The sequence below is a fragment of the Achroia grisella genome, unplaced genomic scaffold (genome assembly GCF_030625045.1).
Source record: "Achroia grisella isolate CSIRO2021 unplaced genomic scaffold, CSIRO_AGI_Agris_v1 utg840, whole genome shotgun sequence".
Taxonomy (NCBI): domain Eukaryota; kingdom Metazoa; phylum Arthropoda; class Insecta; order Lepidoptera; family Pyralidae; genus Achroia; species Achroia grisella.
In genome coordinates, this window is record NW_026713038.1 from 966463 (window position 1) to 993323 (window position 26861).

A 26861-nucleotide genomic window follows, 5' to 3' on the forward strand; every position below is an offset into this window, starting at 1 on the left:
CCATCACATGGACCGTATGCTTGATTGCCACCGTCGTAGTATAAAAATAACCACGGACACGCGACTGTTGTTAATTATTCATTAAATTAAAGAAATGAAACGTTATCTAGATAGGTACTAATTAAAATAATTACCTAATAACACGAATTTTCTGGAAGCCTTGTAGAGACGAAAACAAACCTTACAAATTAGTAGGTATCTACTTCGAAAGAAAGGCAATTCCGCAGTTTTCTTCTTTTTTAATTAGTTTGTTAATGAAAGAGAAAAGTAGATGTCGGGTATTATCTTATTTAAAATAAAAACTGTTGGTTATTATATACAAAATTTAAGTGTGTATTTAGTATAATGAAAAAAAATCTCCCATTTTCTTATACAAATCAAAAATATATTTTATAAGACCAATCTTTGAGATTTTTTTCTCTGCTATAAAAGTTAATGAATCATGTAACGAGAACAGTAAATATGATATCAAAGATGTGAAAATTAAATACCTAAATATCAGCCCTGAAGGATTTGTAATTGCTGAGAAAAATTGAGGTTTCTAAGGTCAATATTTGCGATGCGTCGTCTTAACAGCTTACCAACAAGGATGAGGTTAACATTCGAGCCGAAAGCAAGCATGAGTTTAAAATAAGAGTTGAAAAAAACTACCTCCAGTTCATTTATCTATCACCCCTTTCTAGATATTTCAGCCACCATGCAGTTCACCAAGAGGTGAAATTACAGGATACAAGCCATGGCAATATACGTATAGAGTCTGACGGAATGGTGAGTGAGTGGTGTCACGGGTGCCATGATAACTTAATGTTCCATTTACATTCATATTGAGAACGAACAAGGAGAACTTTGACAAATAAGACGAGTTGTAAATCGTACTTTTCTCTTAAAGATTTACATAATGCTTTATTATAACACAGCTACGAGGAAAATATGCCAACATTTGTGCCAGTAAATAACATTTTTAGAGGTTTCACCTCACCTATTAACCCAATCAAGAACGAACGTGACGGACGTGTTTTTATATGTGTTTGGAATGACAAACAAACTGACGGCACTTTATAACGCCGGTAGAAACCAATGGAGTTGATTGTTAGTAGATATATGGGACTAATTATAATCGGAATACAGAAAGAATCCTGGAAACCAAATTGTTAATTTCTGGTGAATTCGCCACGATGGGCTAACTGACCTGACTTCATGGTCCAGCCAACATGTACTATTAGCGTATAAGGAACTGTGCTAATTCCATCAATTAAAAAAAAGTATAGTAATCAATATATTAACTGCAACATGATGCAAAATGTAATACGCCTACATATTTGCATTGCACTATTGAAATAGTAGGCAGTACTATATCTGTCTCACCTATTACTACCAACCCCGTATTACCCATAAAATATCAGATAAAGTAGATTATGCAATTGCGATAGTCGGTAGGTTTATCTACTAATTGAACCGGTTTTTCTATTCTTTTGTCTCAAGTTTATATCAATTACAAGACATAATTATTACGAAGACGTACCTACCGCTTCATTGTATAGACGCGATAACATCTAAGTAGATACCTAGTTGTCAGTTTTCGCAGCCAAATTAACCTGATTCAGCTATGAATTGGTCTCTTTAAATCACCTCGGACATGCTCTCAAGTTCATTATTATGACAATGATATCATCGAGTTAAATGTTAGTAAATAACCATCAGCCGACACAAATAGCAAGTGGTACGCTCATTGTCTTGATAAAACCATTTACAATTCAAGATCTTGTCGTTCGTTTGTCACTAACAAACTAGCTTGTCTTGTTTATAATCTTGTATATATCAAAATATTTTAAAATAAATCAATTTACTTTTATAAAAAAAAATCATTCAAATCATCAATTAAACAAACTATTGATTGTGTGGAAACACCTTTATCAGCTGAAAGGTGCGTCCGATTCATCTCGAGCACGGTCACAATTGTCCCACAATTGCTGCGCCGGCGTTCAGTCGCATCGCCGCCCGCATGCCAACCACGCGCCGCATACGCACCCTGCGGTGGTTCCGTACGCGCCGCTCCCCCAACCCCGAAGAGCTCGATGACGTCCGCCCGAGAACCCTACCGCGCCACGACATGGATCGCAGGCCCCGTGTCGCCAGAGTGCTCAGCTCACCAGCCCGCGCCCAGCATCAGACGAGCCCGCCCATCGATGAGGAGTCTCTCGAACGCGCCTACCCTTCCATGGGTCATCTCGAGTACGTACTCGCTGGTTCCTCGCCCCCAGCAGAGAGTGCCCCCAATATGTACGACAGCTTCGAGGAACCACCACTCGATCTAACTGCGCATATATGCGATGACTCGCTGCGCCAAAGCGCACACGAACAAATGCGTGCGGTCGGTGGAAGATTACGACTATTAGACGAATTAGAAACTGGGGTTATAACTACTGAGACGGCAGCGGATACTTTTGCATCAGTGTCCGAAGCAGAGAGGAATGTGTGCTTATTTTGGACAGCATTCCTCAAACTTGCTAACCTGTTGCCCCCTCTGGTGGACGCCGGCGCAGACCCGTTATATTATGACGCGCTCGGGCTATCGTCGTTACACGTCGCAGCATTCAGCGGATCAACGGAATGTGCAAATTACTTGCTATCTCGCGGAGTTGACCCCAATTATATGCCTAGATGCTTCGTGCCTCTTCATTGTGCCGCCTTCGGTAATTCAGTGCAGGTGGCAAATGTGTTAATCAGCAGGGGTGCGTCAGTTCATGCGGCAGTGAAATATGTTAACTGTGAAGGTGGTTTGCTTCACTGCGCTGTTAGAGCTAACTCTGTGGAATGTCTAAAGTTGTTCATATCTCACGGTGTCGACGTAAATTTGATTGAACCGGGTGGTACCAACGCTATTCACTTAGCGGCTGATTTGGGCATGATTCAATGTCTCACAATACTTTTAGACACACCCGGTGCTGACCCAAACGTCAGAACTAGGGTAGGAGATCGCGAATCAACAGCATTACATCTAGCTGCCGATGGAGGTTTTATTGATTGTGTTGATTTATTGTTAGCAAAAGGCGCCGAGGCTACTTTGAAAAACCATAGAGGATTTACTGCTTTGCATTTAGCAGCTCGATCATCTAGCTTGGAATGCGTAGAGTCTTTACTCCGAAAGGGACACGCTGAACCTAACGCTAAAGATTTTGATATGAGAACACCCCTCCATGCTGCTATAGGTAAATCAGATAGTGCTTGTGATATTATCGAAACCTTGATAAGTTGGGGTGCTAATGTAAATCAGAAGGATGAGTACGGCTTTACACCACTGCATTTAGCTGCACTTGATGGATTATCCGCTTGTGTAGAGACATTAATTTATCACGGCGCTGATGTAACGACAAGATCTAAAAAGGGAAATTCGGCACTCAATGTAATTGCACGAAAAACGCCTGCATCTCTTGCAATGATAACTAGGAAATTGGATTGTGCAATCACACTACATCACTCCCAAACCAGCAACAGAGAAGTCGAACTCGAGCTTGATTTCAGAAGCATACTTCAACATTGCTATCCACGTGAAATAAGTTATCTGAATACGTTCGTTGATGAAGGTCAAAAAGAAGTTCTTCTTCATCCGTTATGTTCTGCGTTTTTATATATAAAATGGGAAAAAATTCGCAAATATTATGTTGCCCGACTATTTCTTAGCTTCATTTTCGTTCTTTGTCTCACATTATACGTATTAACTGCTCTTGCCCACAATTGTTATAATGGCAGCAAAGACATGGAAGAAACTATACAAGAACAAGAATTATGTCAAAAACAGTCTATACTTGGCGATTTATTGAGAAAAAATCCTTTTGTTATAGAAATGCAATGGTGGGTATTGGCCGGAATCACAATTTTTGAGATATTTCGCAAAGTATATGGTATCGCTGGATATTCTACGGTGAAACAATATCTAACGCAGTCTGAAAATATCATTGAATGGTTTGTGATTGTGAGTGTTTTTCTGATATCGTATATATACACAAATATTACTTATACATGGCAAAATCACGTCGGTGCATTTGCTGTGCTCGCCGGATGGACTAATTTAATGATGATGATTGGCCAACTACCAGTTTTTGGAACATATGTAGCCATGTATCAGAAAGTACAGAAAGAATTCGCTAAACTACTAATGGCCTATTCTTGCATCCTGATTGGTTTCACAATAAGCTTCTGCGTCATATTTCCTGATTCGTCATCATTCGCTAATCCGTTTATGGGTTTTATAACGGTCCTCACAATGATGATCGGAGAATTGAACTTGGATTTACTATTGAACGAGCCGGATGGTAACGATCCGCCTGTACTATTAGAGTTCTCCGCTCAAATAACCTATGTGCTGTTTCTTATGTTCGTCACTGTGGTACTCATGAATTTACTCGTCGGCATAGCTGTCCATGATATTCAAGGTTTAAGAAAAACAGCAGGTCTTTCCAAACTTGTTCGTCAGACGAAATTAATATCATACATGGAACTGGCTCTCTTTAATGGATATCTACCGAAATGTCTGTTAAAAATATTACATTCGTCAGCACTGGTCTCTCCACAAGCTTATAGAGTGGTACTAAGTGTCAAACCGTTGAATCCGAGTGAAAAAAGATTACCCCGAGACATAATGATGGCGGCCTACGATATAGCGAAAATGAGAAAGCAGTACGGACATACTATTTCTTCCAGTGGTTCTACTACAGGAGCGTATTCATGTTTCAAAAAGTACGAAAACCACAACGATTCGGGGTACAGAGAATACGGCTATTCATCAGCATTAGGAAGTCTACAGGCGAGACTAGACGAGACGTCAGAAAATGTACGCCAATTGACTCAGGAAGTGAGGGAATTAAAGAAGCTAATAAGTGCCCAGCAGCTCGTGATACAACAAGCACTGGCCGGCGCGATGGACAACCGTTGATGATATAATGGCCGACGGAATCATTTAGTTTCAATGCCAACGGTACACAAGTCAATAAACTATAGCGAGCATGCATTGTCGAACATTTGTACTCGTTTAAAACCTATTGTGGACAGTGGGGACTTAAAATTCTGCGGTGATATTTTTTTGCTTTATATTTACATTATATAGATATAAAAAAATAGATAAGTTTATATATTATTCGACTAGACGAACATTATTCTGTCAATTATTGTTTAGTAACGCAGGCCGTACTGAACATTTAATTGTATGCTTAGTTTTAAACAAATAGGTACTACATAGTATTACACACAATGTAATGTTTCTTTCTATTGTGATACGATAAATTATTGATATTAAAATGGTTTTTTTATTAAAACAATTTTTCTTTTTTTGACGTTACTTAATTAATTATAAATTACTTACTAACAACAAATATATTTAAGACTTCTGTCATACGTAGAGTACGAAGTATAATATTATTACAATGGCATATACAAGTTTCATTATTTGGTTATATTGCATCGATTCAGTTTTCAGACACAAATTATGAAAAAAACAACTATGATAATTATTAATAAGCGGCTATTATGTCCTACATAAATAAATGATATTTGATTTGTTTTAATTTAAAATTCTAAGTACCCCGAATATTAAAAGTACCTAAAGTACGTAAAGTAGTAAATTCTAGCTAATACCTATCAGGATTACGTTAACTTTTAAATAAAAATACACATCATAATCGGTTCCCTCACACGTATACCAGGTATATCACTTTATGCGATTATCACTTTAGGCAAAAAAAAACCATTTTACAGATTTATGGGATCGTGGATCTTTAAATATTATAAATAAATTTATATAATCGCGCTTTTCATATGAATTTGTAGTGGAAACCGGAAATTATTGTTATTGTAGTCAATTGACTAACTAAATGAAAACATGCCATTACATGAAATTGCATACTGTTATTTTCACATATTTATATAATACTAAATGATTGTCCTAACATAGGTACATGATTTAATTATATCGTTTTATATGCATGTTCATGCATATAATGCTGGAGAATGAAAAAGTGACTTAAGTGAGAAATTTGACATTGACAATGACATTTATGGGCATCACAATTCAGTTCAATTCACAAAACAGCTGATCTGGGCATGCGCGCCAGCGCGCGTCAGTCAAACAAAACAAACTTTTTTAGTCTGGACCAACCCCACCGCTTCGCTGTACCGGGAAAATCGATCAATAGCTTGAAGAGAAGGGAAAATCTAGATTCAGGTCTTATCTCTTTCGCCCAGTCGGTTATTCGTGTTTTAAAACCTGAATTGCTGTTATTGATTGGGCTCCGTACCGTGTCGTTGATGCTAACCGCGAGTGTAGACCGGCGCTTCAATGCAGGGCAGTTTCAAGATTCAGCTCATAAACATGGGGACACGGGCGGCGGCCTGTAAGTATATCCTTATTAAATATCCTATTTCAGTATTGAGATAATATTAATTGATGGAATGTGGATACGAGCTTCAAATTTCTGTGAACTTAGTGCGCGTCGCTCTATCGATTTGGTTTTGATTTTTGATTTTCGAACATTGGAATCATTTCGCGATAAATAGTTCAAATTTAAAATTGGAATGTATTAATTGGCATTGTTTATAAAAAAACTGAGAAACTTTATTAATTACTTTCAGTCAAATATTCCCTATGCTCTCGTAAATTAAATCGATTTTGTTGAGGTGCGACCATTTTACAAACAGATTAATAAATTATATTGTGTGCACTGACCACGATAAAATTTTTCAAAATTTTTTGCGGTGAATATATATCGCGCGTTTCCACATTCTCGCGTCATATCGCTGATGCATAACTCATGAGCGTAACCAGGTGGTTCTTCTAAAATACTACAGGACTTTCCTAACAAATCAATCTATTGTTTCTTAAGTGATCATTGTCTTGTGACCTTAAATACCTGATTACGCTTATGACATTAACACATTTATTTTCCAGAGTTATCTGAAACTGGGCGGGCCCATAGCATAGTCGCTTTTTGTGTGTCCTAATGCAGCCACAGGTGTTCGAAATGCAGTATGTACTGGAGCCGCTGAATCTGAAAGGTGAGCTCGTCGAGGGTGGTTTGTCTTGCACCATTTGGTTTGAGTGTTTGCGGAACCCTGACCGCACGTTCAATGCTTTGTACCATCTGTCGTCCAATGGGGTTGCCATTTTATTGTGAAAAAAAATATTTTAATAACTTAGAATGTGTTGGTATCTATAATATAATATAATGTACAATATGCATGATATTATTTATTTGTTAAAAGCTGTTATATTTTGTTTTGTTATCCTTTGGTTCACTAGGAAGCAAATGATAATTAACTTCTATTTATATTTTATATTCATATTAATATAAAGAATATTTTATTATATCAAAATAACTTCTTAATTTAATTCAATTAAGTATTAATCAAGGATTGATTTAATTATTATTTAAATTAATCAGTAATTGTTTTTATGCCAGTTGTTAACTAAATTAAACTTTAACAAGTTAACAATTACATTGAAATTGTTGCACTTATTTATTTTTTGATACTTCATATAATGGCAACCCTATTTCTTATTGTTAAAGGTCCTCACATTGCATCTATGTCCTTATCTGTTTTAGGTCTATCTTGTTATAGTATATTTTCTATAAGTATATTAGAACGGAGCATCACTGTTACCATGCAAAAACAACTTTTAATACTTTGTAATTATGTTCATTATTGCAAGCAATATCCTCACACATGTGATATATAAACATATTTCAAAGTAATAAAAGTTAAAAGTGTATGCTCTAAACAGTTTTAAAAAGGTGATGACCCTTGTTCTGTCCTCTAAGACATGATGCACGATATTCTGTTGATGTACTGTATAACCACCCTTCCAATTCATGTTGTTTTGCTGCAACATTATACTTCAGGTTTGATTTCTCGATTGTCTATGTTGATTGTTTGTGGCTCACCTTTCTTTCAGGTTAGGCTTAACTTTTATTTGTACCCCCTTCTCTTCTTAGAGACTTTGCCACTATACATATATTTTTTGCATATATTAATAAAAATGGAACTCAAACAAATCTATTTTAACCATAAGTGTTTGCTCGCTTTCTTTCATATTGCGAATTATACTTGAAAGAAAGAGATAAAACATTTCCATGTTTAAAAATGTTTTGAGGTTTTTCTTTATGACTATGGAGTTCTATGAGCATGTCCTGTGACTGCCAATTATTCACATGCCAAATTATTTATACTCAATACCAAAAGTTTTTAATAAAAATATGAGCAAGTTATTAATCCCTTGTTCTAGTGAAACAAATAGCTGTATTAATAAAAAATCTATAATTTTACTGAATATCTATTTAATGTTCCGATTTGGTTCAATACATTAATTATATGGTCTCAGGCCAAGGGAAAAATCTAAGTTGGTTAACTATAAATATAATTATCTACAGACAACACTGTACTAGGCTGTAGGTAGGTAGTAGGTAGATAGGTACCTATAGTCTAGTATAGTGCTGTCTGACATCTCCCCGCTGTTATTGATTTCAAATCTCATTTAACTAGGTGGTTAACTATAAATATAATTATGTGCAGACAACACTGTAGGCTGTAGGTAGGTAGTAGGTAGATAGGACTTATATAATTGATTTCAAATCTCATTTAACTAGGAGGTTAACTGCAGACAACACCTACTGTAGGTAGGTACTTATAGTCTAGTACAGTGCTGTCTGACATCTCCCCGCTGTTATTGATTTCAAATCTCATTTAACCGGCCAGACAGTACAATCAGGGGGAATATCGGAGCAGTGGTGGGGAACGCCCTGGATCGATCGTTCCAGGGCGCTCCTACCTAGGTCGTCTTGTGTGTAGGGAAATTGACGCCGATTTCATATACTGCGCCTGCGAGCCAGTACCTCCCTCCCTCCGTCCCACAACCCGATACCACCCCTGATTTTAGAGTCGTGTGTAGGGCGTTTCAAAAGTACTGAAACCGCGGGGAGAACGGGGTGCGCGCCGGGACAGCCGAAGGGTCCCGAACAATACCGACAAAATACGAGACGACGCGGGGGAGCGGGGGAGCCGGGGGAATAATCCAGACATCTATAGATATAATAAACATGTAATGATCGCTGTCTGGCCATGGTGAAAATTTATTGCCGGGAGAGTTTGTCAGCGGAGCACACATAAATTATCGTGACTTTTTGGCTGTGCGTTTGTACGTGCTAATCTCAGAAAGGCATTAACCGATATGTGTGCAGTTTTAACTAATATATTGCTTGGTAAGATTTACTTTAAAATATTTTTCGTTCTTTTATTAAGTACTTTTTATGTAATTGGGGTGGCAAGCTAACCCACCTGATGGTAAGTGGTAACAGTCACCTATTTACAAGAACAGTACCACTCATGCGTTTTATTGACAAAGAAAGGTTTTAATAAATAATTCAACCTTTTTCTTCTAAATTTTTAAAAATATTTTTCATATACCATTTAAAAATCGAATTGGATAGAATATTATTTCAATTAATGTAGTTGAAACCATTACAATTCAGATATTACGATTTTTTAAAATTAATATATAATTGCTTTTGGCGTAATATCAATATTAGCATTTTATATTACTATTCTGTGGCAAAACTAACACATTTTGTCTATTTTTTTTGTGAATGTATGTAATTATTTAGAAAAATAAAATGTTTATCTTTTTATTAAATCCTATTGGAATTGAGTATAATTTTATATTAATGTCTGTGATTTGAGACACATATTTTTATCTTCTGTAGTCTAAATGTAAATTTAAGTGTCTCTGTCAGAGACAGAGATGCTTGAAGTACCTATGTAAACCTATAATTCTATTTGCAGGATATCTTCAATCTTTATTATAAAAATATTGTTTGTTGTAAGTAAATTACATATATCATAATTAATATTATTAAAACGATGTTGAACTGTAACTCTGAAGAAAAAGGCAGATAAATAAAATATTTGTCATTGGTACTTCAACACTTAAAAAAAATTGGATTATATCTAAAAAACATGAATCTTTAATACAATTATCGATTCATTTTTTTTAGATAGCTTTGCGCAAAGCTAGGTAACGGCTGGAGCAATATGATAAATTTTATATTATCTTGAATATGATTAAAACGTTAAATTGTAGCCCTCATGAAACAGGTATAGAAATAAAATATTTGTTACAAAGGTACTTCAACTCTTGGATGAAAGAAATATTACATCTCATCTATATAAAAAATAATCGATAAGTGTAGCTGAGCGAGAGGTATCGATATAGTAAATTTTAACAAACATCTACCTTTTGTATGCTATATGTTGTCTGCGACTTCGTCTAGAGATACTTTCATCCCTACCTGATCATTTTTTAACATAAAAGATGTCCTGTGTCCGTCCTCATGAAATTAAATTACATTAAGATGCGTTCAGCCATTTAGACGTTGTAGAGGTAACAAACAGACAGACATACTTATGTTATATATATATAGAGACTAGCTGACCCATCAAACGTTTTGCCACATAAATTAAAAACGCCATTAAAAATAGGGGTTAGTTGTAGAAGGGAGAAATTGTATAATTGTATTTTTAATGCTGGGTTAAAAAAAAAACAGTGCAACGATTTAAAAAAACGTGTCAATTGGGCGTTTCCGATCATTTGCGCACGCACTAGGTACTTCGAATCAAGATTTTCACAGTTACTTATTACACAAGCATATGTAGCTGATGATACGTGCCGTAGCATTTTGAACGGCGTAGATTGATAGCGAAATATTTTATCTAAATTACTGCAGTTAGATAAAATATTTCGAACACAATCGCAAACAATCTGATCAAGAAATAAAAAAGAATTTGTGTATAAATTACATATAAGCCTAAACCCTCTATACATCCCTTGCTTTTTATGGGGCTGTTCTCGGAAGCAAAACTATAATTTTTTGTTTTTTGTCTATGATTATGATTTTATACTATATGTGACCCCTTGTCTGCTTGCATGCTATTTATATAATCAAATTTCATTAAAATCTATTTAGCTGTTTAATCATGAAGCAATAATAAATATACACACTTCTGCATTCATAATTGGTATGGATATGGATTAAACATGCAATAGCACTTTTTTATGTATTGGAATGGCAAACAAGCTGATAATTCACCTGATGGGAAGTGATAACTGTCGTCTATATTAAATGCAACGGACATTATTCTTTGCTGTTCTGGAGGACTAACATGTCGTGTCATAATCTGTAAGTTCAGTGTTAGTAAGTTCACTACCATATCTCATCGGTCATTCAAAACAGCTTACAAAGCAAGCTTCGTGGCAGCTGGAATAGGTGAGATGTAGGTGCCCACATAGAAGACTTTTTTCAAAGTCTAAAGATATAGAATCATATACATATCTTGTGATGGTTACTAGCTTGAACATTTTCTTTTGCACAGAAAAAAATGAACTTTTTGATCCACTGAACGTAATATTGTGAGACATTTTATTATTAACTACTGCTACAGGGCATAGGGGCATAGTGTTAGTTATATATTGTGATAAATAAAGGAATTTCATGTATATTCTTTTAATAAAGAGAGTATTTCATACAAAAATTTCATTTCCTTTATAAATACCTATTTACATACATTAAATAGGTAGGTATTTTTTAGGTATAGAAACTTATAGTACTTACAAATGTATACTGTGACCGAAGCGACAATGGATATTTTTAGGCCGATTTATACAAAACACAATAATCCTTTTCACCCCTTTTACAGATTATTTTTTTAGATAAATATGCATATATTATCTATATATATATGTTTGTCATGATACAATTCATGTCAAATGTCAGTAAGATCCCTTCAGCTGATAAACGTGTAAAAATAACATACAGACAGACATATTCGCTTTCTAATTTATAATATATTAAATACGGATTTTTATCTAAAAAATTACTGTCTTTACGACACAAAATTCAATCATTATTTAATGTACTCGTATAACTCTATAAAAGCGTACGTAATTTAATTATTTTTAAGGATTACCAGCGTAATATACAGAAATACAATATATCATGAATCTATATATACTAACGGTCTTTAAACTAACTGTTCTCATGTTTACGGGTAATCACAGCATGCTTTGTGTTACATTATATTCATGTTATTTGGGAACAACCTGTATATTTGTTACATTATGTTACTACTATTATTGAGTTTTTTTGGCAACAGCCTGTATATTAATGACATATTACATGTTAACAGTTACGGCGAAGATCCGCAGCCTGTACGACTGTCAGCTACGGTTGATGCACAACATACAACCGTTGCCATCCGGCGTTGATATCGCGAACACAGTCAAATACTTCTCACAGACGCTACTTAGTAAGTATTGATTGATTTATTAATTTATATATATTTACATTTTCATTCGACAGCCTCATGGTCCACCGGTTTAATACACCGCCTTACTTCAGATGGTCGCGGGTTCGATTCGTCGCACAGCATTAACATTTGTATTCATAAGTATGATTGCTTGTGTCTGTCTGGGTGTTTTCTATGTTTAATAAGTATGTATTTACGAAAAACATGTATCTACGTAATTGAATAATTATTATTAAGATTAGATTATTTATATATACATAGACTTACATTTACGTATTTACTACAATAAAAATTTTACTTCTATTATTTGTAGTCCCTAAACTTGGTCAGACCGGTATCTTGTGGGCTAGGAGTGTGGATACCAGAAATATGTAGTACATATGTGTATTATAGATTATTAGCAAAACAAAGAGCTAAGTACACCTTTATGAGAGCCCGATTGGCTAATGGTTATATTAGGACGATTAGATAACTACGACAAAAGAAATTGAATATTATTAATATATTCTAATTTTTTAAATTTTAATCAGGTAACATTCTCATTGATACAAGCTTCATGCAATATTTACATTATTTTTTTAGACGTTTCTAAAAAAAACATACAATACCCGTATCATTGCTTTTTGCGACAAGGAATACGGATAAAGTACATCGCGTTTGTAGGATAAACAAAACTTTTGTCCTTTATTCCTATAATACATAAATTTTATAAGTTGATGGTCTCCAACGTCTGTTTAATATAGGTCTATACATGATAGTCTATATCTACCTATATTATATCTAGATGAACTACCCCTTTCAAACAGCGAGGGGTCCCTACCCTTCGCTATTTAAACAAAAGTTACCCCTAGTAACCCCCTAGTCATTTCAAATCTCCCTAGATTTGCAATGCCTAGGGGTCTGGAGATTCCGACCCTGTTTGTTGCGTATTACTATTGCCAACGATTCTCAATTGTTACAGATTGAAATTGAACAAGTTAGTATGTATAGTATGATTTAATTTTATATGTATTTATCTTTATATATAAAAATTACGTGTCACGTTGTTTGTCCGCGATGGACTCCTAAACTACTGAAGCAATTGCAAATTTAATGTGCATATTGTGTGCAATTTGATACAACTTGAAAGATAGGATAGCTTACATCTCAATTTAATGTCGCAGTATTATTTTATTCAAGAACCTTAGCCACAGCAACGCGTGGGCGGGTCTGCTAGTATAGTATAAAATGAAGATACCGCTGATGTCTGTACGCTTATATATCTTTTAAATTACGCAACGGATTTTAATGCAATTTTCAGCAATAGATAAAGTGGTTCAAAAGGAAGGTTTATATGTCTAATACATACGTGTTATAGTATAGAACAAGCCGATAAATTCAAAGATTTGTAATGTATCCGAGCGAAGCCTGTGGGTACATAGAATTTACAATGATCAGTAGGTTGTTGTGTGGTCATAGGGTTTGTACCCGTTTATTCATTCATTCATAATTTAAGAGCGACCCTCTTGTCGGTGGAGCTCACCACTTGCCACTTTTCACGATCTTCCATCATACTCTTTAAACGTTGATACGTCACGACTCCAATTCTGTCGTTAATTTGTTTGACGTATCTGGTCCTTGATCTTCCTCTACCTCTCTATCCGTCTATCTTTCCCTCAATAATGTCTTTCATAAATTCATTGTGCCGTATCAAGTGACTAACATTTTTCCTCGTCTATTGTACACGTAACAAACACAACAATATGACTGCTTATATGCTATGGTATTAATTATGAGGGTGTATAATTACGCCTTCTGCTCCTTATCAGGTGTACTAAAAGATGTCCCGCGGTCACCTTTGGAGATGCTGCGAGATGCTGACAACGACGCTGACAGGATGATCCTATACCCAAACTTGGACTATAAGGGACTCTTCAACGCCATATCGCAGCTGGTCGATGCGGCGCCGCACCTTCAGTATGGAATACAGGGTGAGAAACGGCAGTATCAGGTCTATGTGTGCGCTTTGAGGTCTATAGCAAATTTAACGGTTGGCGATATATTTTTTATTAAACTGGTATGGGAAACAAGCTTGCGATTCTCCTCGCGAAAGATCAGTATGGATATCATGTGTCACCCGCAAAAACACTCAATTGCCATTCTAGAGGAATATGATAGTTTCTATTCTTTTTATAATTTATATTGACACTATAAAGTCATGAATGATAAATGTAACATTCATGCTGGAAACTTCTATATTTAATTTAGCGAATTTTTAGGTTATAATATGGAAACATGAATAATGAAGGTCATAAATTGTCCATAATACAAGTATACGCACCTACAGATGCAGCCAGTGATCATGAAATAGAGGAATTCTATAATACAATCGATAAAGCAATCAAACAAGCACACAAACACATTATACTAATGGGAGACAAGAATACATTATAATGAAACAATACGGATATGGCGAAAGAAATGAAAGAGGTCAGAGACTGGTAGACTTTGCGCTAGAACAAAAATTGACAATCATAAATACATATTTCAAGAAAAAACCAAACCGAAGATGGACATGGCGTTCTCCAAACGGACAGTACAAGAACGAGATTGATTATATCCTTTCAAACCAACCAAAATTATTTCAAAATCTGGATACCATGAACTTGAACTATCCCTCAGACCACCGACCAATAAGAGCAACAATAAAGCTTTCCAAACAAAAGAAAAGTAGAGCCAAATTTACAAATAAATCTGTAAGTAAACTTAAGAGTGAAGAGGAAATTATAAAATACAATGAAAACTTGTATTCTTATCCGATTTATCATTGTATCGAGAAAATAAATCAGTGCAAAACTACTATGACAGATTAATAAATGCTATCAGCCAAAGCTTGAAAATCACCAAAATAACAAAAGAACATAAACAACATAAAATTTTAAATGAACATACACTACAACTACTAAAAAGAAGGAAAGAACTACAAATTAGAAAAAACAAAACACGCTCTATGAAAAATGAACTTTCAGCTTTATACAAGCTAGTTAATAGATATATAAGGAGAGATTATGCAAAATATAGGCAAGATACAATAGAGACACCTACAATATAGCGGAAGTTCAAAAAAGGCTTACAAAGAACTTAAAACAAATAAATCATGGATAGAAGGATTAAGAAGCCTAGGAAAAGATTTATGTAAACGGAGTGATATTGTCAACATTGCAACAGAATTCTATACAAATTTATACAGTGACAGCAAGCAAACAACTAAAATATTAAAGAAAAAAATCGAAAGCAACTACTGTAACAATATTAAACTGATAAATGAAAATGAAATTATGGATGCAATAAAGAGTTTAAAACTAGAAAAAAGCTCTGGAGCCGACAACATACCAAATGAAGCACTAAAATTCGCGAACACGATACTAGCAGCACCATTAAGTGAATTGTTTAATTTGATTCTTCAAAAAGCTGAAACGCCATCCCAATGGTCGGAAGCAAACATCATACTAATTTACAAGAAAGGAGATCCAAAGGATATTGGTAATTATAGGCCGATTAGCTTGCTACCCAGTCTTTACAAACTTTTCTCTACTATCTTAAATAAAAGAATAAGCGCTATGATAGAAGCAAAACAACCGGTAGAACAGGCAGGCTTTAGAAAGGGTTTTTCCACAGTTGATCACATTCACACAATCGACTTAATAATGGAAAAATATCAAGAAAAACATGGATCTCTATATATCACTTTTATTGATTACCAAAAAGCATTTGATTCGGTAACACACACAAGTATATGGGAAAGCTTAAACCAACAAGGAGTTGAAGAAGTGTATATAAATGCTATCAAAAGTATATACAACAACAATACAGGAAGAATTAAACTCGAAAGCCTAGGCCCAACTTTTCCCATAACAAGAGGAGTAAGGCAGGGAGATCCCCTCTCTCCAAAATTATTCATAGCCATCCTAGAATCCACTATGGGTAAGATAGATTGGAATAAGTCAGGAATATATATTAAAGGAAGATATTTAAGCCACCTTAGGTTTGCAGATGACCTGGTATTACTTTCAGAGTCGGGTTGCCAGATGCAGTTCATGATAGAATCTTTACATAGTGCTAGTATTAAGGTGGGACTGGAAATGAACCTCACTAAAACTAAGGTAATGACAAACAGCTTTAAAGTACCCATTATAATTAATGGAGAGCCACTGGAATATGTAGAAAAATATGTATACCTCGGAAAAAGAATAAGTTTTGACAGAAACAACAACACACTAGAAATAGAAAGAAGAATACAACAAACATGGAACAAATATTGGAGCCTTAAAGAAATTTTTAAAAGTAATATGCCAATAGCTATAAAAACAAAAGTTATGAATTGCAGTCTCTTACCATGCTTGACGTATGGATGTCAAACATGGAAATTCGCTAAAGCTACAAATAGAATCCACGTATGTCAAAGAGGACTAGAGAGAAGTATGCTTAATATTAAAAAATCAGACAAAATAAGACACACCAGGATTAGAGGGATAACTAAAGCAATTGATGCCACGAGTTATGCAAAGAAGCTCAAATGGAAATCTGACATATCGCGAGATTTAACAGACCAGAGATGGACAACGCAAGTAACTTTGTGGAGCGGACCACCAGGCAGGAAGACCTTTGACTCGCTGGGAGGATGATATCAAACGAGTAGCTGGCTCAAACTGGACATTAGTAGCACAAAACAGAGACAAATGGACATCTTTGGAGGAGGCCTTTACCCAAAATGGGGTTCTTCTAAATATATGTAAATATATAAATACATATTAGTAACAAATAGATTAATAATAATAAATACATATAGTAAATAATAATAATAATAAAAATACTTGAATATAAATTAACAAATAGTGATAAATATATATTTCTAAGTTACTAACACCATAAATTTGTAACAAGCAAGAAATAAAAAGGCTTTTTTAATTTTTTAATTTTTTAATTTTTAATTTAATTTAATATGGAAACACTTCCGTTTTCTCTTCTATCGTGAAATCAACGGGAATACACAAGTCTCCTGCCAATTTAATTGTTTTCATTACTAAAGAACCTGTTTTTATTGGGGAGTTCGGGCTATTGTCAGGTGCTTGGACCTGTAGCACTACGACATCCATAAATCTATTGTGCTCGCCCTTTTTCAAAGTTCGTTACTTAGACACATCAGCGACAAGTATTGAAGAATATTCTTAAGAGCGATGGTTTTTTTCTCCTCAGGATAGAGTATAAGCTTTCCAAAGGACATATTACGTTTATGTATGAGTGGGCTACAACTACATAGGATGTGTAGTGGCGTTTCCTCTTCAGTTTGGCAAAATCTGCAGTTTTTGTTGTGCACAGGCCTAGGTTCAATTTGTGTTACACAAACAGTTAGGTTCACAGTGTCCTGTGAGGGCCCTAGTCATGATGCATATGTTGTTTTTACTCAATAGCAATGGAACCTCTCTACAGTCCACTAAATAACATTAGAATTTTATACGTGTTGCAGCATTTGGTCAGGCAGTTCTACAGTGTCTGGGCTGCTTGCTGCCATTCCTGGAGTATGATATGATAGACAATCTGCCATACTTGGTAGCATACTGCGTCGCAGTGTTCCCAGTCGCCCTACATCAAGAGATACTACATTTACTCTGCTATTATATTCTGCCTTTTACTATCAGTGAGTAATACTTTATTAAAAATATTTACAGTTGTTATAAATTGTTTGATGTTATTTTATATGTACGTACAATTAACTCCGTTTCACTAAATTCGTATGAAAAAATATATACGGTACTTACTTGAAAAAAAATTTTTAATTAATTTTTGTTTGTCTATTTGTTCTTGCTGATCTCTGAAATGGCTGGACCGATTTTGTTGGGAATTTCACTTTCAAATTGCTAATGTAAATATGTAAGAAATTATTTAGTTTTTATTTGCTTTAATACCACGCTAACGAAGTAACAATTAGTAATAATAACAGAAAATTTTAAAAATTTAAAAAATATATACATATATATATAGGAGCCCCTAGGGGTTCCTTATGTTGTGTCACGTCATATATAAAAAAGTTATTAACACATATTATCAGCTTGGACAAAGATGGCAAAAGGGTAATAATAATGAAAATCATGAGACGTAATTCAGTAATGGCCCATTACACTAGATATAAAATGGTTACAGCACGAAAGTACTCTGGACAAGAGGAGGAGAGTCAAGCTTCGCAGTCAGTCGCAGCCATTGTGATGATGGTATTCCAGCACTCTAGTAACCCTGGTAAGTTAGGCTATTATTAAGTACTCATTGGCTTTACATTATTTTGTTCAACTCCGCTACCATTAGTTTGTGTGAGGCCACCAATATTTTATGATCCTGACTATAATATTATAAGTTACCCTATTTTTTTTATGGTTAACAATAGTGGAGCCGCCATCGCTAACGGTTTAAGCTAGCAAAGCACCACTGGCGGATGGCATGATGAGGGGGCACAAGTGGGCCACGAGTTCTCATTACTAGCAATCACTTCACCTCATACTTTCCTTATCAATGATAGTCAGGTGACCCCCTCTGCCTGCCCCTTTTTTTCATTTTCATTGCACCCAAAATTGTATATTAACTGATGTTACACAAATGTTAAAATTATGTGTTATTTCATTCGCTTCATGATGCTAAGATACACAAATGTTAAAATGACTACTACAAGATGTGTTTCAGTTAGTGTTAACTTCGACGCCAAATAAATACAGATTCAACAGAGTTTAGGCTACAACCTATCAGCCTAGGGAAGACTAAGGTATTCACGCAGATGACTTGTTACAAAAAGTCCTATTACAGCTTGTTTGCCGTGTTTCGGTTGTAGGGTGCAAATTACAGGATAAGTTGCTTGACATCTTAGTTCTATAGAATGGCAACGCATATGAGGTATAGCGGGTGAGCGAGGTGATGTCTGCTTTGGTGCTGTTCAGTGTGTGGGCTACGATTGGAGCTTATCATCAGGTGGAGCCTTTCAGTTATATTTAAAAAATAATAAATAGATTTCAAAATCTGGAAGACAACGGCGAAGATTACGGCGGTAGGAAGAGCATAGCCATCGTTTGTCGCCTTATCCTTCTTTCCTTGGCAGAGGTCACGGAAAGAAGGATAAGGGGCCGAACTAATACTTCAAAAGCACGAAAAGACAATTTCCCCAGGAGGTAAACGACCATACTTCAATATCAGACAGATCAGTATTCCAAGATGATGACGATGACGATATGAAAGAAGCAAGAAATCTTTTATATGACCTACCAATTTGTAAAAATAACCAGATTTGGCACAGGTACGGATTATGAGCTCACACGACCTCCACTGGGTATATAAGATATAAATATATGAAGATAGTGAATACATGTGTGTGGGGTACCCTGTGGATAACCAGAGTGTAACATAGTTGGATTGTGTTATACTCTTGTGAACCACAGGGTGACCACTAGTGCCCCGACGTCAGTGCAAACGGAAACAGACTATTTTTTTTACAAACTCTTACTCCATACTTAACTACCAAAGTTTATCGTTACAAAGTAATAAATGTTTGATTTTGTAATAAGCTGTTATTTGTATTCTTGCTTAAGTGCCTATCCTATTATCCTTTTTTGTCCTATCCTTGTAAGTCTATTTATACGAATTTTTACGGAGCTGTAATAAAAAACAACCTGTTGGCCCACCTGATGGTAATCGACATTTATCGCATATACATATGAGTGTCATTAGACAAAATTAACCTACCAACAGACATGTTTGACATTGTGGAATCATCTTCCAGCAATGGTATTTCTGAACCGATATGATATTGAAACCTTCAAGAAGAGATTATTCTTTCTTAAAGGCTGGCGCCGCACTTGCATTTTCCTTCACTTACCATCAGGTGAGTTGCAAGCCCGGTTGTCCCCTATGTCATAAAAAATGATGGCACTAGCTAGTCAGCTTTACTCTACGATAGGGGGCAAGTGCAAACCCACGGAGGGACTTATGGAGTCCGAAGGCCAACTCCTGCCTCACGGATACGACTTTAATTAGACTAAAGACATATCCATGAGGTCCGAATTGGCCTGCACCCGTAAGGGTCATAATACCCGTTTGAATTGGACGGGGTTTTGGACGAAAGGGGATTGGGTGATTTATGGTGTCTTGAGTTTACTTATAAATTCTGCTAGTTGTTCCATCACCTCACTTTGAGCAGTGCTAATGAGGGGACGTATTTTTTTCTTTAGTATTAATTAAAATATACGAGTGAGTAAGTGTTTTATTGCCTCATTGGAAGACAATTTCCCACATATACCTTTTAGATTGCTATTCCGGTGGACTGCGATGTCAAGCGTTCTTACCCTTTAATTTCACGGCAGCTGAAGTGGGTGAGTCAGACTGGTACTTTTTGACTTTATACAAAGTCTACTACTACCAGAGGGGTAATTAAATTGAAAATAGGCAATTTTGTTTTTATTAATACTATTCCAGCAGTACCTACCTGTAAAATAGATGGCTGAGGAGAATATTATTTCATTTAATAATGGGTATTGTGTATTACATTACTTTTACGAATTTAACAAAATTAATTGTCATTTAAACTAGACGATTTACTGTATAAACAAGTATGGTGGAAAATAAGCATACGACCGATTTAATGGTAAATGGTCACAGTAGTATAAGGACATCTGTAACACCAGGGCTGTCACATGAGTTTTGGCAAACATTAAGAAACTAATAACATTTGTAGCGAACTCATACATTTTGTGATAATATTTTATTAAATTAATTACATAAATAAATAAGAAACAATCATAGATATATGTCATTGTGATTTGTGCTGTGCAGAAATTCCATTCACAGACTCCATAAAGTCAAAGCAGAAGGATCATGTTTAACATTAATAATTTTTTATATTATGTTTTTACCACATCCTTTTGTAATAAATTTTATATGATATCACTGTCGTATCAATTAAATATTTTAATCATTATCATATTTTCTTTTCATACCCTCATTCATCAGGTTAGAGTTCCGCTTCACCCTTTTTTTTATTCTACGATGGTTGCAAACGAGCATACGGCCCATCTGATGGTCGACGGTTATCGTCGCCTACGGACGCCTGAAACACCAGAGGTGTCACGTGAGCGTTACCATTCTTAAAAACCCAATGCTGTAGACTCGAGAAAACCCCGGCAGGTAATGCATTCCACAATTTAAGTCTACATGGAAGAAAATTCCTTCGTAGTCTCAGTAAGAAGACCGCCATCAGACTCGAGCAATAACTTGGACCTCAACTCAAGGATCCTAAGGGGTCTAACACCGACATGGAAGGTAGAGCCTTGTAAATCGACGTACATCTAAATATTTTCTTTAACCCCCCTAGGGGGGTTCTTTCCTTAACCCCCCCCCCAGGGGGGTTGTTTCCTTCATGCAGAAGACCAGTATTAGTAGCAAGAATAACTGTCATTACAGCACACCACTGCCAGCTGCTGGAGTGTCTAATGTCGATGAAGCAGTCGGTGGTGAAAGATATACTGTGCGTGATCGCGTACGGCACGTGGGGCGCCCGTGTCTCCGCCGCCAAGCTGCTGTTCTACTACTGGCCGCCGTTCGACGCGAAGCTCTTCGACAGGAAGGGGCTCCTCTGCAAGTTTTCTAGTTAGTACGATAGTAGTTAGTCCAGTTAGGGGCCTACCATCAATTATGTCAGACATTAAGGAGGAGCGGGTTGAGAGAGGGGGGGGGGGGGTCGACTATGCATTGTATAGCAAGTTATTAGTGAAGTTACAATTTATTATTTTATTTAGCCTTTTGTTCAGACCTAACATTATTTTTGCTGTTTACATTACAAATATCTAAAATTTCTAGCTAGCTAGAAATCTGCTAGTTTCCAGGCAAAGGCCTCCTTTAATCTTTTCCATTTTGCCCTGTCATGAGTGATTCTAGTCTATAATTTACTGTTTCATCTTCCCATCTCCTATTTGGTCGTCTTCTTTGTTTGTCCTTTTTTTGGGTACCAAGTAATTGTGATTTTGCTCCATTTATCAAACATAGTGAAATGTTGGACCCTCCTACCCTAGAGAGGGATCTTAAATATTGTGTGTCATACCATTTATTAAAATGACAAGCAGAAGAAGGGGGGGGGTAATTTAATGAAATTGCTGTGACCTAATTTGTGGATGGCCTGTAGTAATTATGCTCTTATTTCTGTATTCGAAGTAGCTGTATCCTGTACTTCCGCGTAGAGTACAGCCAGTATTCTTTGGGCTAACTGCGTAGAGTTCATTACTATATTATTATGTAGCTATAGTCATGCTAATGTAGCTTCTTTACTCTTAAAGAAGACAGGATACCTCTTGGTTTACTAGCCTTTTAATTTTAAACTACTTAATATTTTATATTAGTAAATTGAAATACTGGACTATTATTAGACTAGACATATCTTCGTGAAATAAACTTTAGAATAGTCACTGTTAATCTAGCTTTGAATTTTTCTTTCATAAACAGACAAAATCTTTTCTTTTTATAATATCACTATATATAAGGGTGATATGTAGAGTAATATTATAAGGTTAACTTACTCTACATATCAGCCCTCTGGCTACTCACGCTTGCAATGTCCGTAGTATACTCAACTTTTTCTTAAATATCACCCTTGTTAATCTATGGTAATATATAAGTTAAAATTTAAAAAATGGAAATAATATTTATTTAAATAATAAGTTTATTTAAATAATAATAAAAGCGTTTGAATGTACCGTATATTTACGTATATATGTACGACTTATCGAACTTATTTACGAACGCAGACCTATCACAAGAAGAAAGAGCAAGAAATTTGGGTATGCTAAAATGTATTACAAACTAACATACAAAAATATATAGATTCCTCTATATTACTATAGATATACTGTTATAAATTTTACGCAATCATTAGTCAGTTTACCCGTGACAGTTGAAACAGCCGAAATATCAGGAATTCAATAAAAATAAATAAAACGTTGTTAAATTTTTCTTAATCATACTTTAATATAGATGTATAAGATATTGTTTTTACTTTTCTCTTTCTATAACTCCTATTTATAACATAGTATGTTGGGATTCCAGACGACTTGGTCCCGTTCCTGTGCCAGCGAGACATGTGCCCAAACGCGGGGTCTGCTGAGGCTGCGAAGGTGTGCTACGACCACTGCATCAGCGTCACCTTCGCCTCCGACAGTCCGCCACCGCTATATCTTTGCATTGAATGCGCTAATGAGATTCACAGGTCATCTATATATACATATAGTCATGTTCTTAACTATACAATCACTGACAGAAATGCCAGGATTGGTACATTCAAAACTCCTAATATCGGGCTACTTGAACAACTACTCCAATAGACTATTGCTATTGAGTAAAAACAACATACTTCTGCGTCATGACTAGGGCTCTCACAGGACACTGCAAACATATGGCAAACCTAGGCCTGTTCATAACAAGAATCTGCAGATTTTGTCACGTCGAACGGAAGTAAATCTTAGTGCTAAACTGCTAGACTACCGAGGCCACTAAACAACTTAAAAACAAGTGATGTGTCAGCTTGTTTGTCTTAGCTAAAAAGAACTTTAACTGAATATTTTAATTAATAGTTCTATTTTAATGTTTTATTACATAACGATGAGTATTTTATTTATACAGGGAGCATCCAAATCAACGGTTCTTTGACATACTGCATCCACAGCAGCAAGTGTCTATGGTTTGCGAGAATAAGGTAAGTGTAAATGAGGACACGGATTAGACTTTCTATTTATCTATGACATGTGCAAACACTATTGCAAAAAAGATAATATTTTATACAGTAAATTTGAAATATGAAACGAGTGACGAATGGTTACAAACAATAAAAGACATTGGATATTACACTTTAATACTTAGGAACAAGGATCAATATAAATAACAAAAACAAATATTATGTTACAGAATTGTCGCTCGACAGATAAAGCAGCGTATTCCATTTGTTTTTCAAATGAATGCGCCAGTTACAACGGAAACCATCCAATCAGGTAATTTTATTTTAAGCTTCGACTTTATATGGGTACAGTTATGTAATACTAGCTGAGCCAGCGGTTTCACAGGCTTGGTATTTATAGCCTATCTGTTATTCCGATGTATTAGCTATATTACTATAATAAAGCCTACCTTTCTCACCAATAACGTAGCCTTCTATAATAGTATAAGAAAAATAGTTTACATAATTTGCTGTTTCTCTAATATTAAATAAATAATGTGGCTAACCCAACTTTGTTTTATTTATATATAAATAAATGACTATGTACATCTAGAGAACGAATGTTAAGTTTCTTGGCAGTTCTTTTGGATATGTAGGCTGGGATATCAATAAATTTAAAATGTGGTAAGATCTCGTGATTTATACTAATTATTATACATATAAATAGTATTTATCTGTATTTGGTTATATATATGTTTCATTTGACCATTACAGGTACTGTCAGCAGTGTCACGGCAACCGCCACAACAGCCGGCGAGGCGGCGACCACGTGGTGCACACGCGGCTGCCGCCCGCCTGGCAGATGGACTCCGACATGCAGACCAACCTCGTAGAGGCCATCATCAGGTAAATCCAATACTGTTACCGTCAACACCAACCAAGTATGATTATTTGTATCGGTCTCGGTCTTTTCTTTGTATAATATTGTATTTACGAAATAAAAAATATCTATTTATTTGTATCAGTTATCTAGTACCCATAAAACAAGTTTTAGCTAGCTTAACTTGGGACTAGATGGCGCTGTGTGAATTGTCCTGAGTTTATTATTATTATGTATTCCTTATTGACAGTTTGCTAAAGGAAGCGAAGCCAATAAATATGGAGGATCCGGACAGTTCGACAGAACACCTAAAGCCGCCGCTCACAGTTAACCTGCCGGACCCTATTTCAATTGAAGACAGACAACTACTCGGCAGGTAACAAGCTTTGCCTAATAGGCATAGACATGAAATTGAAATATTCTATATATCTACAGTTCTTTATATAATAGCTTCCCTCTCTGTATCATCATCATCATCTGCTTCTTCCTTATCCCATTTATTTGGGGTCGGCGTAATATGTTTCATCCCTGTTCGCAGTCTCTAATTGCTTCCCTCTCTGTATGATTCCATTTATTTACAATAAAATAAACAAATTATCTAATCTAAAATACTGCACCGTCAAAGAGGTAAAAGTAAATGTTTAGCTATTATTTATATATTATGATAATAGCGACGAAGACGGAGGTGAAGAGAATGGGTCCAGGTTTTTTTTTATGAATGATAATGGAATGGTGCACCCGCACTAACGGTTTACACTGGCGGGGCACCAGTGGAGGATGATAAGATGAGCATGAGGTCAGGTCAGTGAGCCTATCGTGACATATTCACCAAGAATTTATCATAATGGTTTCCAGGGAGAACTGCGTGGAGGTCAACCTGATATGGTACATTACCAGCAATGGTGTTAACAGTCCACATTACTAACAATCCCCTTCCCCCCCCCCATGGGTCCAGGTTGTGGCTATGCACGAGGCCTTCCCACGCTGCGTCTTCCGATCCCTGGTCGCCACTCGAGGACTTTATTGCCCCAACGGCCATCTGTCCTACGAGCTTTGTGCCCTGCCCATTGCCCCTTCAGTTTCGCAACTCTTCAGGCTATGTCGGTTACTCTGGTTCTTCTGCGATCCGAGCATATCCCTCTCCATTGTCCTCTGAGTGAATCGCCACATATATTTATTAAGTAATGTATTAATTTATAGATACGGCGTATGGTTGATGGTCGGCCTATGTACCCCGAACCCTGATACTCCAGACGAAGTACTCGGTCGACTGCTCTCCGTATTGTTCCACTGGTTTCATGTCACTTCCTTCTCATACACAGGTATATACGAACATGGCATTTGTGTTAATAAACGATAATTAAATCGCTTTTAAGAACCTAAAAAGAATTAATAAAGAATACTGAACAAATTCATACAGATAAAAATTCTCGAAGGAAAGTCTGTAACAATTTTTTTTACATAAAGTATCATTTTAGATGGTTTAAAATGAACTTGAATAAATAATCCAAAATTAATAAATTCAAAAATTTGTAATGCATCCGTGCGAAGCGGGGAGGGGTCACTAATATTACAAATACAAAATTACGTCTTGTCTGTTTGTGGCCTTTTTATAACTAAGTGACTGAATGAATGGATCTTAAATAAAATTGATATACTTTAGGCGATACGGCTAATAGTGTGGAGAAGCTGAAATCGGAGCACGTGTGTGGGTGGGTGCGAGCGATTGCAGAGTCGCATCGGTCGGTGCTGGTGTCGTGCCTGTTGCCGCACCCGCCGCACTACACCAGGCAGGCCGGCCACTGGGACAACCTCGCCTCTAAGGCGCACCACCTCAAGGACGGCCTTAACAGGTAAAAAAGAGTTCTTTTTTAGAAAATCGAAATGTATCGCTTTTAAGGACATTGGCTTATAGAATTT

The 26861-nt window shown here is 35.9% G+C and overlaps 2 protein-coding genes across 2 annotated transcripts in view; both read left to right on the plus strand.

Annotated features, from left to right (window-relative positions):
• The first annotated feature begins 1986 nt into the window (after nucleotides 1–1986).
• On the plus strand, nucleotides 1987–5269 carry LOC131852107 (transient receptor potential channel pyrexia). Its single transcript, XM_059202741.1, has one exon. It carries the CDS (start codon nucleotides 2003–2005, stop codon nucleotides 4931–4933), a length of 2931 nt encoding a protein of 976 aa, XP_059058724.1. The 5' UTR covers nucleotides 1987–2002; the 3' UTR covers nucleotides 4934–5269.
• A 907-nt stretch (nucleotides 5270–6176) lies between these two features.
• The window catches only part of LOC131852169 (protein unc-79 homolog), a 57498-nt gene continuing 36813 nt past the window's right edge, over nucleotides 6177–26861 (plus strand). Inside the window, 13 exon segments of the mRNA XM_059202810.1 lie at nucleotides 6177–6386; nucleotides 12229–12348; nucleotides 14157–14318; nucleotides 17855–18025; nucleotides 18529–18621; nucleotides 21823–22008; nucleotides 23458–23617; nucleotides 24031–24103; nucleotides 24313–24395; nucleotides 24836–24967; nucleotides 25192–25317; nucleotides 26142–26263; nucleotides 26605–26794. Of these exon segments, the coding sequence (XP_059058793.1) occupies nucleotides 6332–6386; nucleotides 12229–12348; nucleotides 14157–14318; nucleotides 17855–18025; nucleotides 18529–18621; nucleotides 21823–22008; nucleotides 23458–23617; nucleotides 24031–24103; nucleotides 24313–24395; nucleotides 24836–24967; nucleotides 25192–25317; nucleotides 26142–26263; nucleotides 26605–26794 (1673 nt within the window). The 5' untranslated portion in view covers nucleotides 6177–6331.